At 45.5% G+C, this 15,150-nt stretch overlaps 1 protein-coding gene across 5 annotated transcripts in view; it reads left to right on the top strand.

Moving 5' to 3' along the window:
• The window catches only part of Bnc2 (basonuclin 2), a 329,157-nt gene that overhangs the window by 298,480 nt on the left and 15,527 nt on the right, over positions 1-15,150 (top strand). For 3 of the 5 annotated variants that reach the window (XM_023715850.1, XM_004631723.3, XM_004631722.2), the window contains one exon: positions 11,242-13,211. In XM_023715850.1, the coding sequence (XP_023571618.1) occupies positions 11,242-13,211 (1,970 nt within the window). Of the gene's footprint in view, positions 1-11,241; positions 13,212-13,674; positions 13,741-15,150 lie in introns of all 5 variants that reach the window. The other 2 variants (XM_023715849.1, XM_023715848.1) reach the window with 1 other exon arrangement.

Below are 15,150 nucleotides of genomic sequence, written 5' to 3'. Positions count from 1 at the left end.
TTTTTTTTGTACCAGGGATTGAACTCAGGGTCTTCTGCTTGCCAGGCAGGCACTTAGTCTACTGAGACATCTCCCCAGCCCAGCACTGGTGTCTTCTAATCTTCTCCTCTACTTCATATAACCCAGCTCCTGTGCTTCTGATATCCTCTTTGGATGCCCATGGGCCAGCTTTGGGGGAGCTGGGTGTTGTCAGAGGTGTTTTGTGCCTTATTTTCTCGTGTTTCTATAGGTCGTGTGTGTGTGTGTGTGTGTGTGTGTGTGTGTATGTGTGCGTGTGTGCACACACATGTGCTGCAGTAAGCTGCAGGAGGGTTAAATTGGAAAACCTTTGTTGATAATATGAAGAGGTCTGCTTTCCGGTGTTGTGCAGTGGGGTGGCTGACTGGAGACCTTCACCTCTGTCGCAGCAGCCCGTGGTCTCTTCTATTTTGGGGACAGGAAGGTACAGCATCTATTTCTCTGGAAATAAACTGCAGTAATGTTGATGATAACACGACAAATCAGACATTGGAATGTGGTAAGAAATAACATTTGTGCCATTCTGACAGTAACAAAATCAGCTACAATGATTAAATCAAAGGCAAACTGTATTTACATATCATAAGAAACAGAGCTAGTGCGATACTAACCCTTAACGAGAGAAGAGACCTGGAATTATAATATAGACACAAAAGTAAACCAGATATTAACATACAGCAAATCCCTACTAAATGCAGTGACTATACCACCAGCGAAAGTAGAGAGGAATACAATAGTAATAGCATAAAGTCAACTAAATGTCTATAAAGATTCATAAAACTTAGTATGAATTATAAAGCTAGTGGAGGTAGGGACGGGGACATGGAAGAAGTGAAGCTTGAAATTAAAAAGTTCAGAAGGAGGAGAGAAAATGGAATAAAGGGTCTCGCTGTGGAGTAAAGGAAAATTAATAGAACTAAATAAAAGTAATAGAGGAAAACAAAAAGGTAAAAAGGAAAGAGAGAACAAAAATAACAGGAAAAGAAAAAACCCCTCAAACTCCAAAGAACCAATGAAGGCAAAGAGAAATGAGTGCAGAGCCTTTTGAAATTCTTGTGTTTCATGACGAGCGGTTTCTTTTCAGGGTTTACTGTCTGGCACCCACCCCACCCCCGGGGTGGGGGTTAGCGAGTCGCGCTGGGACCCGTGCTGTTTTCGCTTAGGTTTCTGTGTGGAAGGCCAAGCCCTGCCCCGCGAGCGAGCGAGCGAGCGAGCGGGCTGCTTGGTGGTTTCGCCCTAGGGTTATGTGTGCTCCATCCGCACCTCCTGTCTGCCGCGTGCCTCTGTGGACCCCACAGCGCTGCTTTCTCCACCTTGCTCTGTGGCCTGGGGGTCTGTGCGGTGCCCTACTACCCCAGGGCGCCTTGTTCGAGCACCCCAGCCTGGGGAAGCCCCAAAAGGTGGAGAGAGCAGGTGGCCGCCGCGCCCTGCGTGTGATGCCTGCAGCGTGTGTGTGAAGCTGGGTGGGCAGGTGGGCGGCGAGGCAGTTGGCTGGACCCCACACCGGCACGCTCAGCTCTGTCCCTCTGAAACCCACTCTCAGCAGGCTGTGTGCTCAGTCCAAAGGGTGAGAGCCCCGCGTCCTGCTTGGTCTGATTTTAAACTTCTCAGGAGGCCACGTCTAGCCTACTGCCTGGCACCATCTCTTGTGGCAGGGTGTCTCCCACCCTGTCACCATGATAGGGTGTCTCCAGAAACTGTGGTGAAGTTGTTCTATGGCTAAGTCTTGACCAATGAACCCCTTCCCAGAATGGCTCCTGATAAGGCCCAGATATGGCGGTGCCACACGGGCTTTCTTCTCCAAACGTAGCCTGCCGTGTGGAAGGAGGCAGGGTCGGAATGAAACAGACTCTGTGGGCTTCTCTTGGTGGGCTGGACCACTGGTGGCCCTGGGCTGCTGGCCTCCCCAGGCAGACATTAGTACCCTTTTACAAAACCTTTTTTTCCCTGGGAAAATATTTTCAAAGGTAAAACAAAATAAGATGTTACAGATTGTTGTTGTTGTTCAGGAAGTCAAACTCAGGACCTCACGCTTGCCAGACAGGTGCTGTGCCACTGCGCTGTGTCCCCGGCTGACATATAGTAGTATATGTGAGAAAACAAGGGCCTAAAGTCACATGTGCTGTCCAGGTTGCCACGTCCTTTTACTGTCAGCTGCACTCACGGGCCACACTCCTCACAGTCACATCCAAGGAGAGAGGGCTTTGCCCTTACACAAGCAGGTTGATGTAGTGCACCTCAGAGTACACCTTCGCTCGGCACTGCAGCGCTGCGGAAGGCTGGTTTCTTTGAGGTTGATGCACAGTAGGGATGGATGGGCCAAGAACAGCAGCCCCTTGTTCATGTGCATGTTTGTGTCCATGCATGTGTGATAAGTGTCCTTTTCAATATTTTTAGAGATACTTCAGTACTAGCATGTCAGATAAGAAATATATACTATATATTATCTTGACTGAACTTTTTTCTTCTTGGTTTTGGAAATCAAACCCAGGTCTTTTGTATACTGAGCAAGGACTTCACTACGTAAGACATAAACCCAGCCCCGGAAAGCTCTTTAATGCAGCACTTTCTGGGAGCTCAAGCTTTCCGACAGTGCTGGATGTCCCATCGCATTCATTATTCCTGGGAGGTAAGAGTGAAGAAGGAGGAAAGAGTCCAGTCAAATTCTCTGGAGTCTGGACCTACTGAGTAGCACCTTGTGCCTTCGCAGTGAACTGGCAAGTGTGTACGTGTAGGCGTGCCCAGCTCAGGGCAGTGGCTGCGAGGGCCAGTGAAGAGAGCACGTTGGTTTTCCAAAGAGGCATTCACGTGGAGGGCTGCTAGGCTTTTATTTGCAAGCTTTCTTCCTGTTTGTGCTGCACACAGTCTTTGGGACATCTACATTCTAGAGAAGAGAGGAAGCAGCAGCTAATTGCCTGGCATTGCGTTTTGAATGTGAAAGGTGCTCTTGAAGATTTCTGCAAAATAAAAATTTCCAAACCATGGAGATGGAGTAGGGGTTCCATTACCCTGAAATAAATGTTGATTTTTTTAAAAAATGAAGTCTAATTTGAGCCAATTAGTATGACGGTGGCATGAAGGCGTATGTTTCATTCTGCCTACAGATACTGCAGTTGTTTTAGCTGGCCTGTTAGAAACATCAGCTGAAAGCTGGAAAAGCACAGGCGCGTGAAAGAGCATTCTGTGAATACAGAACGGCACCATTGTGTTTACTTATCCGACCAAAGTGCTTCAATGTATATTGTGTATGTGACTGATGCGTCTTTCTCAGGCAATGCCCAGATAGAACTGTGTTTAAATATAAATTTACTTAAACAAATAAGCATGCCAAGTTCTTTTCCCACATAATTTCAAGTGTTTCTCAGAAAGTATAACAGTGTTGCTTGAAAAATTCCCTAAGTACTTCCCAGAATCTGTTATTTTCAGTAAGAATGTTTTCATGTCACCATTTTTATTCATTTCCACTTTTTGCCTACTTATAAATACCACTTAAAATACAAAGCTCACACTGACGTGCACATAACGTGCCAGCCACAGCCACAGACCCTGACCCATGCAGGCTTCAGAATGCCAAGTTACGTAGATTACAGAGATAAACAGAGTCTTCAAAGGGGGAGGCTCTAAAATAGTAGAGCCCACCCAAAGCAGTTAAACTTTTGACTAAGAGCTTACAAAGTTGGCTTGACTTTAGAATAACAGTTTTAAATTCAAATATTTCCTTGTTGTATATGGACCTGTCTTTGTTTTAAAATGGACAGGAGAGTGGAAGAGAAGAGTACTGAAAAGTTTTATGAGTTGTATGTCTTTCCCTCACAACTGTCCGTGCCATCCAGAGGCCTTTCTCCCCGGAATGCCCCCCGCGGCTGCTCGGCTTTCCGCGCCTATAGCTCCCTTGCTCCAAACAGGCTGCGTCCGTGGGCCTGCTCGCTGCTTCCATCTGCTCGGCGGGCGGAATGCCCGCGTGCCCTCTGCGGCAGTGGCCAAGCCCCTCAGTTGCTTTCAGGTCACCCAGAATGCTACATTTCCTCGTATCTGGGTCACGCTCTAATTTGTTGCGGCTAGCACGTGCTCACGGTGTTTGTGAAGGTGTGTGCACACGGTACGCACTGTGTGTGCCTGCTGTACGCTGGTGTCAGCTTTGTAGAGAGTCCATTTTCAAAGTTCTATGCTCATGCATTAGTAAAATTATATAGAGCTTCTACAAACACTGATGCATGTAATCCTGTTCTAAAGTTAATAATGTACTACTGTAAGCCCATGTGTACAATACTAGCAAAGAGCACCTTTCCAGGTGAGAAGCAAGTTCTCACACGCATTCCTCACGTCACAGTGGATTGCGTAGCACGCTCTGCTGACATGGTCATGAGGTGTACTTTACATACGATACAAGTCACTTTGTTCCCTGTTCATCCCTTATAATCATATAAGCATCACATAATCATGCATCAGAACGTCTCCCCCACTCCATCACTTCAGGAAGTTTCTTCACCTCTTTGCAACCAGTGCTTGGCCTGGTTACCCCTAACATTCATGGACCTTCTTTATAGGCTTTAATCTTGTCTTTTCCAGATTTTCCGTGATTGCAGTCATGTAGTATTAAGAATCTGGAGCATAATGCTTTTGAGGGTCATCCATGTTGTAGCACATGCCAACAGCGTATTCCTTTTTATCGCCCAGTAGTATTCTGTTGTGTAACTATTCTGAAATTGCCCTGAAGACATAACCATCTAGAAAACCTCATAGAATTCCAGTTTTGCTTAGCATTTTTTTTACTAGTTTTTAACTCAAAAATTACTGTTAATTTTAATTGATAGGATACTTAACCATGAAATTTGGTAATTTCTATACCTTCTTGTTATGGTTTGTATCTGGTTGTCCCGCCAAAGCCTCAGGCAGTCATGGGGCGGCTTCTGGAGTTTGAAATTGATTATTGTGGGTGTGGACGCTGCACCTGCCCCGGGGCAGGTGAGTTGCTACCGCCTTGAAAGGCTGCTCTCTCCCATGTGCCTCTCTGCCTGGGAGCCAGCTGAGTACTGACTGCTGTGAACTAAAGAAACCTTCCCTTCCTCAGTTTTGTGTGGCCGGTATTTGTCCCAGCAACGAGAGTAGAGTAACTGAGACACTTCTACACAAACTATTCCTCTTGCCTGATGTTTGAATTGATCTAGAAAGAAAAACAATATAAAATTTTGTGAGCAACTGTTTATGAAAATAAATTGTCAGCGTGATTGTGATGAAATAATTTAGTAAAGTACACTGTGCAAATCTAGGGGTGAAATAAATCAAAGATGTATCTTACAGAGTTCTGATTTTCTCCTAGGGACCAGCAATCTCGATAGTTCAGTGTCATTCAATTATAAAATGATTTAAAATTGTATAAAAAGGGAAAGATGTATATTCTAGTAAACATTTTAGGATTTCCCTCTATTTTGCCTTAGATTTCACTGCAAATGAGTTTATGTAATAAAATAGAAAATATAATCTGTCTGTAGAATTAAACTGCTTGCCTATATCTTGATGATGAACGCCGGAGCCAGTCGGAGTCTGTGCTGTTCATACCTCTCCCACGTTTCTGATCATGGAGAGAAGGACGGAAGCGCCTTCTCTGCTCGCCCTGTCTGTGGGGTGGCTGTTGTGACACAGGTGGCTCGCGAGCCCAAGGTCGCGACAGCCTCACTGGCCCCCACCTCTGAGCGCGCTGCCCCCCACCCATCAGCCCTTCCCTTCCCTTGTACCCCCTTCCCTAAATAACAGCTCTATCTTACTTCACTTTGATTTTAAGACGGCAAGTTGTATAAGATGCTTTCAGGTGAAAATGGACTGTAACAAAACCACTCAAACCCAAACATCTGAACAACAAAAAATTACAAAGAACCCTTCTAGACCAGGGTCTGGCTCAGCATCTGCCTGGTGTGCTTGAGACCGAGGGCCTTGAATGCAGCCTGGCGGCGGGGCTCACTCTGCAGAGCCCCGCAAGCACTGAGCAGCTACCAGGCAGCGTGAGACAATAGGAAGCCTCTTCATATAACCTGCTCAGATGTAAATAGTGTAAGTGCTTCATACTGTTTTGAACCGGTAAAATTGGTTTATGATCTGAATTAGTTGGTGTTACTCTACTTTTAAGTATTAATATATTCAGTATTTTCACAGGAAATTCACGCTTATAATAATACCTTGCACTTAATTTAACAGGGTAAATCACACTATCCTCTTTTTATGACTGACATTTCCCAACCTAATGGGTTGATAGTTCAGTGAACTCTGTCGTCAAGTGGCAGTGCCTTCAGGAGTTGACGCACCACCCCCAAATCTGCCTAGGAGGGACAAGTGGCCAGTTACATATGCTGATGTTGACTTACTCAGGCACAAAAGTGGGGTGCCAGCATGGGTTACTCAGCAGTCGGCATCCTCAGACTGGCCTGAATGAGACTGAACTTTTGTTTGAATAGTATAGATGTCACATTGTCTAATTCTCTTTAAAACTCCTATTTGATTTGGTATTTATTTGACCATCTGTACTCCTCAAATTATTATGGGGGGATGACTAATTTTTCACTCTAGTTGGTCTTGAATTACCAGTGAAGTTAAATGCAGTAAAATAAAACACTTTCCAAGTTCCTGCCTCTAGTTGCTGTTGCAGTGTCCGATTGTCTCAAAGCTTCTTGAATGCTTACCCTGCGTATCGCCTGGAAGGCTTCTCAAACGGACCCTGGCCCATCTTGGACCTGATGCAGACTATTTCCAGAACTGTTGCTTTCAATGGAGAGGCTGATGTTCTTATTTGAGAGGCACCACACCAGGCCGTGCTTGTTTCTGTCACAAAGGGCTTCTCAAAAGACCTGGGCCTCCCTTCCTCCCTCCCTTCGATGCGTCTCACTCCATGGGTGCTCCAAAACTGGTAGCCGTGTTTACCATGGAGCTTATACACTTACTGTCTCACACAAGAAAATTATCTTTGCGAGATAGCTCAGTGGACTAGATACCTACTTAGGCTAGCGCTAGGACCAGGGTTCAATCCCCAGCATCACATACCATGCTGGCCCCTTCCTGGGGCACACTGAATCATGGACCCAGCCCAGGCTTGGTGGCACATACCTGTAATCCCAGTGCTGGGGAGGCTGAGAACAGGAGGATCACTAAGAGTAAGCTGCATAGTGAGACCCTGTGCAAAAAAATAAAAAATAAAAAATAAATATTTTTAAAAAGAAAATTATCTTTGGCTTTTCAGTTTCTCCATTTATGTATGTGATGGTCTTAAATAATCTTGGTCACATATGAATGACTGTTCTGAAAAGAACTTCTGTGTCACTTTGTGTTGTCTGGATCCAAAGTGTACCTCACACAGAGGGGCTTGAATTTGGATGTATATATAGGTACTGTGCTGTTAGGTATATTATGTTACACTTCTGTGTAAGTGTAAGTTGCTGCCCCTGTTACTACTGTAATTGAAGCCTCTCTTATGATTCAGCTACTGGCAGTTCTACATCTTGCTTACCTATACCTATTCTGCCCAACTAGGTGACTTAACATCCTAGTCTCCAGTTTAGCAGATACAGCTGTTAAGGACTGAAAGCATGTGAAAGGTTGTGCTTTTACAAATAGCACCAGGTATTGTGGGAGGCAGGGGGCAAGAGCCCCATGGGATTGCCGGGCAGGACTGGGAGAGGAGCGACAGGAGGGGTGAGGGAAATGCAATGCCTTGGTGGGCAAGGCCAATTGCTGTGGCCCCTAAGGTGCATTTGACTACCAGAGGCTGCTGGCTTGGGAGTCTAGTATTGACATACAGATTAAGGTGCATGCTGCCTGGTAAGAACCTGGGGCGAAGGAACTGTGACCTGCTCAGGCTAGGCTCAGCCATAGAAGCAATCTGTGGCAAAGAGCTCCCGAACAGAGCCGACAAGAGAGCAGATGTGACCTGAGAAGAAAAACAGGGTAGAAGAGGACACTGGGCATCCTGGAGAAAGCCTGTTGGCCACGAGCCATGGCCCTCATGATCGCATGCACAGCGTGTTCATCTGGAAGTGGGGTCCTCCAGCAGGCATCGCTGAGCACCACTGAGACCTCCGGTGAACTTAGTTTCAGAGTTTCAGGGTTTAACATGCTGAAAGCCAGCATCTTGTCAACCTGAACAAGCCATCTTACACTTATTTCTTCACCTCGGATGTCTCTTCTGTTATACATTCTCTGAACTCTAGAAGCTATGATGAAATTCAAATGACATAATCTGTATAATGTTGCAGTTCATTTTTCCATGCCTCTGCAGTGCCAACATTCCCTTTTGTTCTTCCTGTTCCACAGGGTAGCAGGTTATGGGGAGAAAATCAATAGCTGTTAGTGAGCATTTCAGAAAATGACTATTGCTGAACTCCAGAATCATCTGGGGTTACTAGGTGCCACATTGTTATTTGACTGTTCTGATGAGACAAGTTTTAAGAGACTTGATTTGATCTTTTGACCTGAAAGTCATGTGTGGGCGTGCATGCGTGTGTGTTTGAGTTTGAGAAAGGGTTCACTATGCAGTCCAGGCTGGTCTTGAACTCACTTTGTGTAGCCCAGGCTGGCCTCAAACTCACAGCAACCTCCTGCCTAAGCCTCCCAGTGTTGGGATTACAGGTACTTGCCGGTCCATTTTATCTGTATGATGGAGGAAGGGTATCTGTATTTAGCATTTTCCATAGAGGTGGACACCCACATGTATACACCCATTTATACTGTTAAAAAGTATGGTAGGAATCTTATAAAGAAGAGTACAGGGCTGAGGAGGTAGCTTGGTGGTCTAAGCACCTGTCTGGCAAGCGCAAGGACCTGTGTTCAGTCCCTGGTACTACATGCCGTGCTGGGCTGTGCTGGTCACTGAAACCAGATGTGGTGGCACACACCTGTAATCCCAGCACTGGGGAGGCTGAGACGGGAGGATCACTATGAGTCTGAGCTGCATAGGAAGACTCTGTACCAAGTAAATAAATATTTTTTTTAAAAAAGAATGCATAACAATCAGACCTTTAAAAAAATAAGGACTTAATGAAAATATCTGTTTGGGAACATGATTGTGATCCAGAGGGAATTTTATACCTGAAGGTGAAGGAACCACTTTTTTTTAACATTGCAAGAACAGCACAGGTTCCTTGTATGGCCAATTCTGTTTCCCTAGTGTTGCTGCATCACTAAGGCACCTGATCTTACTACAGTTGTTGCCTCTAGGACATTTAGGCTTGTATAGGACTGCTAATGAGTCTGCAGCCTTTGTCGGGTTTCCCACCAATGTCCATTTGCTGGTTTAGGATCACACAACTGTGTGCTGTTAATCCCACCGTACCTGTAACATTCTTTAATCTTTTCTGACCTCTGTACTTTGGAGAGTGCGGCCCACTGTTTTATAGAATGCTTCTCAGTGTTGGTTTGCCTGATGTTTTCTCATGATTGGGTTGGGATGCACTTTGGACCAGAATGCCACTGAAATTACGGTGTACCCTCTTGGTGTATCCCATCCGGAAGAACAGACCAGCAACATCCTTCCACCAGTGCTTTTGACTCTGATTGCCCTTTTAAGATGATTCCTGTTAGAGTTTACCAGTATGAAGTTAGGATTTGCCCGTGTTGTTAGTGTCTTGTCATTTGTTTCTTTGGGGCCTGACGAGTGAATCCGTGCGCGCGCCCGTGTGTGTGATATGCCCTCGCAGCATCCCTGAGCTACACCCTGCTGCACTGTGTTCTTCAGAACCAGCTTATGTTTCCTTAGATTGTCAGGATTGGAGCAAGTGTCATTCACATAGAGTTGCAGAGGGCCCTGAATGGATGGGTCTAAAAAGTGACACTTCATAAAATTATGGAGTGTTTGAATAGATTTCTCTCCAAATAGCTTGCCTGAAATGGATTGCCTGACATTACACTGCAGGATTTTTAAGTCCTGCCTCCAGGCAAATCTCATAGTTACTAGCAAAAATGAAAGTGTGAAATGCTTTTTAATGTATATTTAACAACATGTAGTCTGATGATTGCTGATGTGGAGTCTCTCTGGACTCCTTGCTATCAGAGGAGGATGCTAAGAGACAACTTTTTACAGGTTTATTTAGCTAAATCCATCACGTTTACTTTTCAAATATCTGTGATTGTCATTTATGACAAGATCATAAAAAGTCGAACACTTTTAAATCTAACTCAAACTTTTTTGCTGTGATGAACATATACTCTATATTAAACCTGAAAATTTAAAAGTCAACATATAGATAAAATGAAAGTAACCATAACTTAGAACAGAACATGAATTTTACTCAAACTTTGAATCATAGAATTACAACCAGTTTTTAGGAAAAGTACAATTACCTTGTCCAATTGATACCATCCTTACTGTGTCTTATGAAATTGCTAGTTAAATGATACTAAAATACAGCCATTTAAAAAAAAATACAGCTTAGTAAAGGGGCCTAAGGCATAATGCTACTTTATTCATCATTTGAACAGAAATTCACATAACTCCCATTTAAAGGAATTTCCATCATTGAATCCAGTGTCATGTCCACTTGGGTTGAAGAATAAATTTGGTGAACTGGGCTTAAGTCCTTCCTGTGCTGTCATTACTTAATAAGGAAGGACACAGGGACCGTTTTTACCTTTATGCTGAGTGCACAGCCAAGAGCTCGTGTCCTAGGGCTGGTGAGACAGCTCGCAGGAGTAAGTGCCTGCTTAGGCAAGACCAGGGTTGGATCCCCAACACCGCATGCCACGCTGGCCCCACCCTCAGGCACACAGAGCCCTTGACCGAGTCTGGGCATGAGGGTGTGCATGCCTGTAATCCCAGCACAGGGCAGGCTGAAAACACGAGGATCACTACGAGTCGGAGCTGCGTAGTGAGATCCTGTACTTTTAAAATACATTTAAAAAAGAGTTCAAACCCTACTAATATGCTAAATAGTTGTATAGTATACAGATCATTGTTGTTAAAATAGCAGTACCGAAGGTATTCAGATCCCAGAGCCCCAGTGGTCTGCATTTTGTTTGCTTTGACATTATTAAACTCAATCTGTTTCTCTAACTGTGACTCTGATTACTACATTTGCATGGCAGAAAAGTTTGCTTTGTGAGTTGACTTTTATTATTAACAGTGCTTTTGTATGTTGTTTTCTGCTTTCTCAGTGTTTCATGAGCAGACAGAGCACCTTCAGTTGCTTTGAATAATGATGCTCAATCCATAAGTTTTATGTTTGTCTTTGATGTGGCCTGCAGGATGCTGCCGGGAAGGTGCTGGACCGCTGGGCCATCATGTCTCGAGAAGAGGAGATCATCACCCTGCAGCAGTTTCTGCGCTTTGGAGAAACCAAATCCATCGTGGAGCTGATGGCGATTCAGGAGAAGGAAGGGCAGGCTGTCGCTGTACCGTCTTCAAAGACAGACTCAGACATAAGGACTTTTATTGAGAGCAACAATCGCACCAGGAGTCCCAGCCTCCTCGCTCACTTAGAGAATAGCAATCCTTCCAGCATTCATCACTTCGAAAACATCCCAAACAGCCTTGCATTTCTGCTTCCATTCCAGTACATAAATCCTGTCTCTGCCCCGCTTCTAGGGCTGCCTCCAAATGGGCTGCTTTTAGAGCAACCAGGGCTGAGGCTCCGGGAGCCAAGCCTTTCCACCCAGAATGAATACAATGAGAGCAGTGAATCAGAAGTATCTCCCACACCATATAAGAATGATCAGACACCCAACAGAAATGCCCTGACCAGCATTACAAATGTGGAGCCCAAAACTGAGCCAACCTGTGTCTCTCCCATCCCGAATTCTGCCCCAGTCAGTGATTTGACCAAAACTGAACATCCAAAAAGCTCTTTCCGCATTCACCGGATGAGAAGGATGGGCTCAGCCTCTAGGAAAGGAAGAGTGTTCTGTAATGCATGTGGAAAGACGTTCTATGACAAAGGCACCCTCAAAATTCATTATAATGCTGTTCACCTAAAGATCAAACACCGCTGTACCATCGAAGGTTGCAACATGGTCTTTAGCTCCCTCCGAAGCCGTAATCGGCACAGTGCAAACCCCAACCCACGCCTTCATATGCCCATGCTAAGGAATAATCGAGACAAAGATTTAATTCGGGCCACATCGGGAGCGGCCACCCCTGTTATAGCAAGTACAAAGTCGAATCTCACACTCACAAGCCCTGGCCGGCCCCCTCTGGGTTTTACCACTCCCCCGTTAGACCCTGTCCTACAGAGCCCTCTCCCTAGCCAGCTGGTGTTTTCCGGACTAAAGACTGTACAGCCAGTTCCTCCGTTTTATAGAAGTTTACTCACACCTGGGGAAATGGTGAGTCCTCCAGCCTCCCTCCCCACCAGCCCCATCATTCCTAGCAGTGGTGCCATGGAGCAGCACCCTCCCCCGCCCTCTGAGCCAGTCGTGCCAGCCGTGATGATGGCCAGCCATGAGCCCAGTGTCGACCTGGCCCCCAAGAAGAAGCCCAGGAAGTCGAGCATGCCTGTGAAGATTGAAAAGGAGATTATCGACACCGCTGATGAGTTCGATGATGAGGATGATGACCCCAGTGATGGCGGAGCTTTGGTGAACGACGCGAGCCATGACAGTCATTGCCACTCCCAGGAGGAGATGAGCCCAGGCATGTCTGTGAAGGACTTCTCTAAGCACAACAGGACCCGGTGCATTTCAAGGACTGAAATCAGAAGAGCTGACAGTATGACATCTGAGGACCAGGAGCCCGAGCGGGACTACGAGAATGAGTCTGAGTCTTCAGAGCCCAAGCTGGGCGAGGAGTCCATGGAGGGGGATGAGCACCTCCACAGCGAGGTGGCCGAGAAAGCCCTGCTCAGCAGCGAGCGGCCGGGCGAGAACCACAGCGAGCCCTCACACCAGGACGTCATCAAAGTGAAGGAGGAGTTTGCCGACCCCACCTACGACATGTTCTACATGAGCCAGTACGGACTGTACAACGGCGGGGGGGGCAGCATGGCTGCCCTGCACGAAAGCTTCACGTCGTCTCTGAATTACGGCAGCCCCCAAAAGTTCTCCCCAGAAGGAGATCTGTGTTCCAGCCCAGACCCCAAAATCTGTTACGTGTGCAAGAAGAGTTTTAAGAGCTCCTACAGCGTGAAGCTTCACTACAGGAACGTTCACTTAAAAGAGATGCACGTCTGCACCGTGGCCGGCTGCAACGCCGCCTTCCCTTCCCGCCGAAGCAGAGACAGGTCAGTGAATCTCCAGTGGCTGCTCCTGCTGAGGGAGGCGGGTGCTGGTTTCGGGCATGTTGGCTTTAACATTAGAAGATCCAGCTTCGATGTTTTTGAGGCACTGTGAAGATTGTCCACAGTGACCCCATGATAACTAAGCTGCCATGCTCATGGAGGATCGTTAGAGTCGGTGCTTGTGACTGTGACGCATGCAGAGTCATATGCCATTGTACCCAGTCATGCACGTCATTTGCTCTGTGCGCTGTGTACGTGTGTGTGTTTCCATGCATTTAGATGTGAGCAAGTTAACCGTACACAATTCCTGCCTTCCCATGAACGTTTACCTAGAAGCTGCATTTTCTGTCTCATATATATACACACGTATAGATATACATGTGTATGTGTGTATATGCGCTTTGCCTTGTGGCTTTTTAATTAAAACAATATGTTATCTTCATATACACATATTTATCCAATATAGAAACAGAAATTTACGGATGGAAAGAACCATAGGTCCAGGACATCGAGACAGCCTCCATCTCCGTAGGTATAACCAGAAATGTTGTCATTCCTTACATGAGTATTTAGTGCATCCTAATTCGTTAAGAGCCATGAAAATATCTGAAGAAAATGAAACCAGAGTAGTTGTGGATGTGAGAAAGGGGGTCGCGGTGTGGGCTTCGTGTTAACGTCACAGCGTCTCTGAGCACATCCCTCGGGTGCAGCCTTCCATTGGACTTGGGCCCAGAGGGAAGGCTCACATGTCTTCAGAACCAGTTAGGATGCCAGGCACAGGCTTCGATGGCGACATGCTAGGCCTGCAGCCAGAGACTACGGCAGCAGCTGGTCCTAAATCTGCAAGTGTAGTAAAAATGGAATGTGTCAAGGTGGTCAGTGTGAGGCGACATGGTTGTTCCTAGGCTGTGGAGGTGAGCCTCTCAGTAGGTCATTTGCATAATGCCCCAGCCTGTGACAGGCCGCACACCAGATCCTCTCATTGTATTGGATGTGGTTTCTTTTCTTTTTAAAAAAAAATGTATTTGGTACAGGATCTCAGTACACAGCTTGGATGCATAGTGACCCTCCTATCTCAGCCTCCCCAGCACTGGGATTATAGGCATGTGCCACCATGGATTGAACCCCGGTCCCTGCGCCTGCCATCCAGGTGCTTAGTATACACTGAGCTAACTCACTGGCCCACCGGATGTGGTTTCTATGTTGTCTTTAAAAGTATTTCTAGAGAAAATTGCATTACATTACAAAACCAAATTATGTCAAACAAACAAAATTTAATGAGGAAGTTTGCCTATAGCGACCCCCCGAATCCTCGTGCTCATCGAGCAGACTTTCTTGACAAAGCAGCCTGCCGTGAAAGCACCACTGAATCAGCGCAGTGGGGCCGCATGTGCTCCACGCAACACACTGCTTTATCTTTGTATTTTAAAGATCAATCCTTTTTCAAATAAATGTTTAAAAATATATGGTTTTTTTTTTCTACTAGCATAAGAGAGGCCCAGTCTATAAAAAGTAAAAGCTCTAAGAAAAATGAGTTGCTTTCCTACACAATTTAAAACATGCTTCAAGGGGAAATCTATGTTAGATTGTCCCACCTCCATTAACCATCTTTTGTAAAAATTGTTTATAGGTGCAGTTATTTTCAGTTCCAAGTTATCATTGACAGCCCTAGAATATGTCAGATAAGATAGCCATACTTTGAATAATAACATATACTGTACCTGATCTCCCACAATTTTGTGCGTAATCAAATTTGAAATAATGTACTGATAATGAAATTAATGCATTAAAAATTTTAACATAAATACAACTATTTATGGAAATGGAATATGTGAAGATAAGCCAAAATTGAAGCTCATTTGCATGAATTCCTATCATGGTTGTAGTTAATTCATTGAAAATATTGGAGGTCATAATACTGGAATAAATAGCTGTGGGGCTG

Source organism: Octodon degus, unplaced genomic scaffold (assembly GCF_000260255.1).
Source record: "Octodon degus isolate 3935 unplaced genomic scaffold, OctDeg1.0 scaffold00044, whole genome shotgun sequence".
Lineage (NCBI taxonomy): Eukaryota > Metazoa > Chordata > Mammalia > Rodentia > Octodontidae > Octodon > Octodon degus.
The sequence above is the reverse complement of the archived record's forward strand: the minus strand, read 5'-3'. Positions and strand labels throughout refer to the sequence as shown.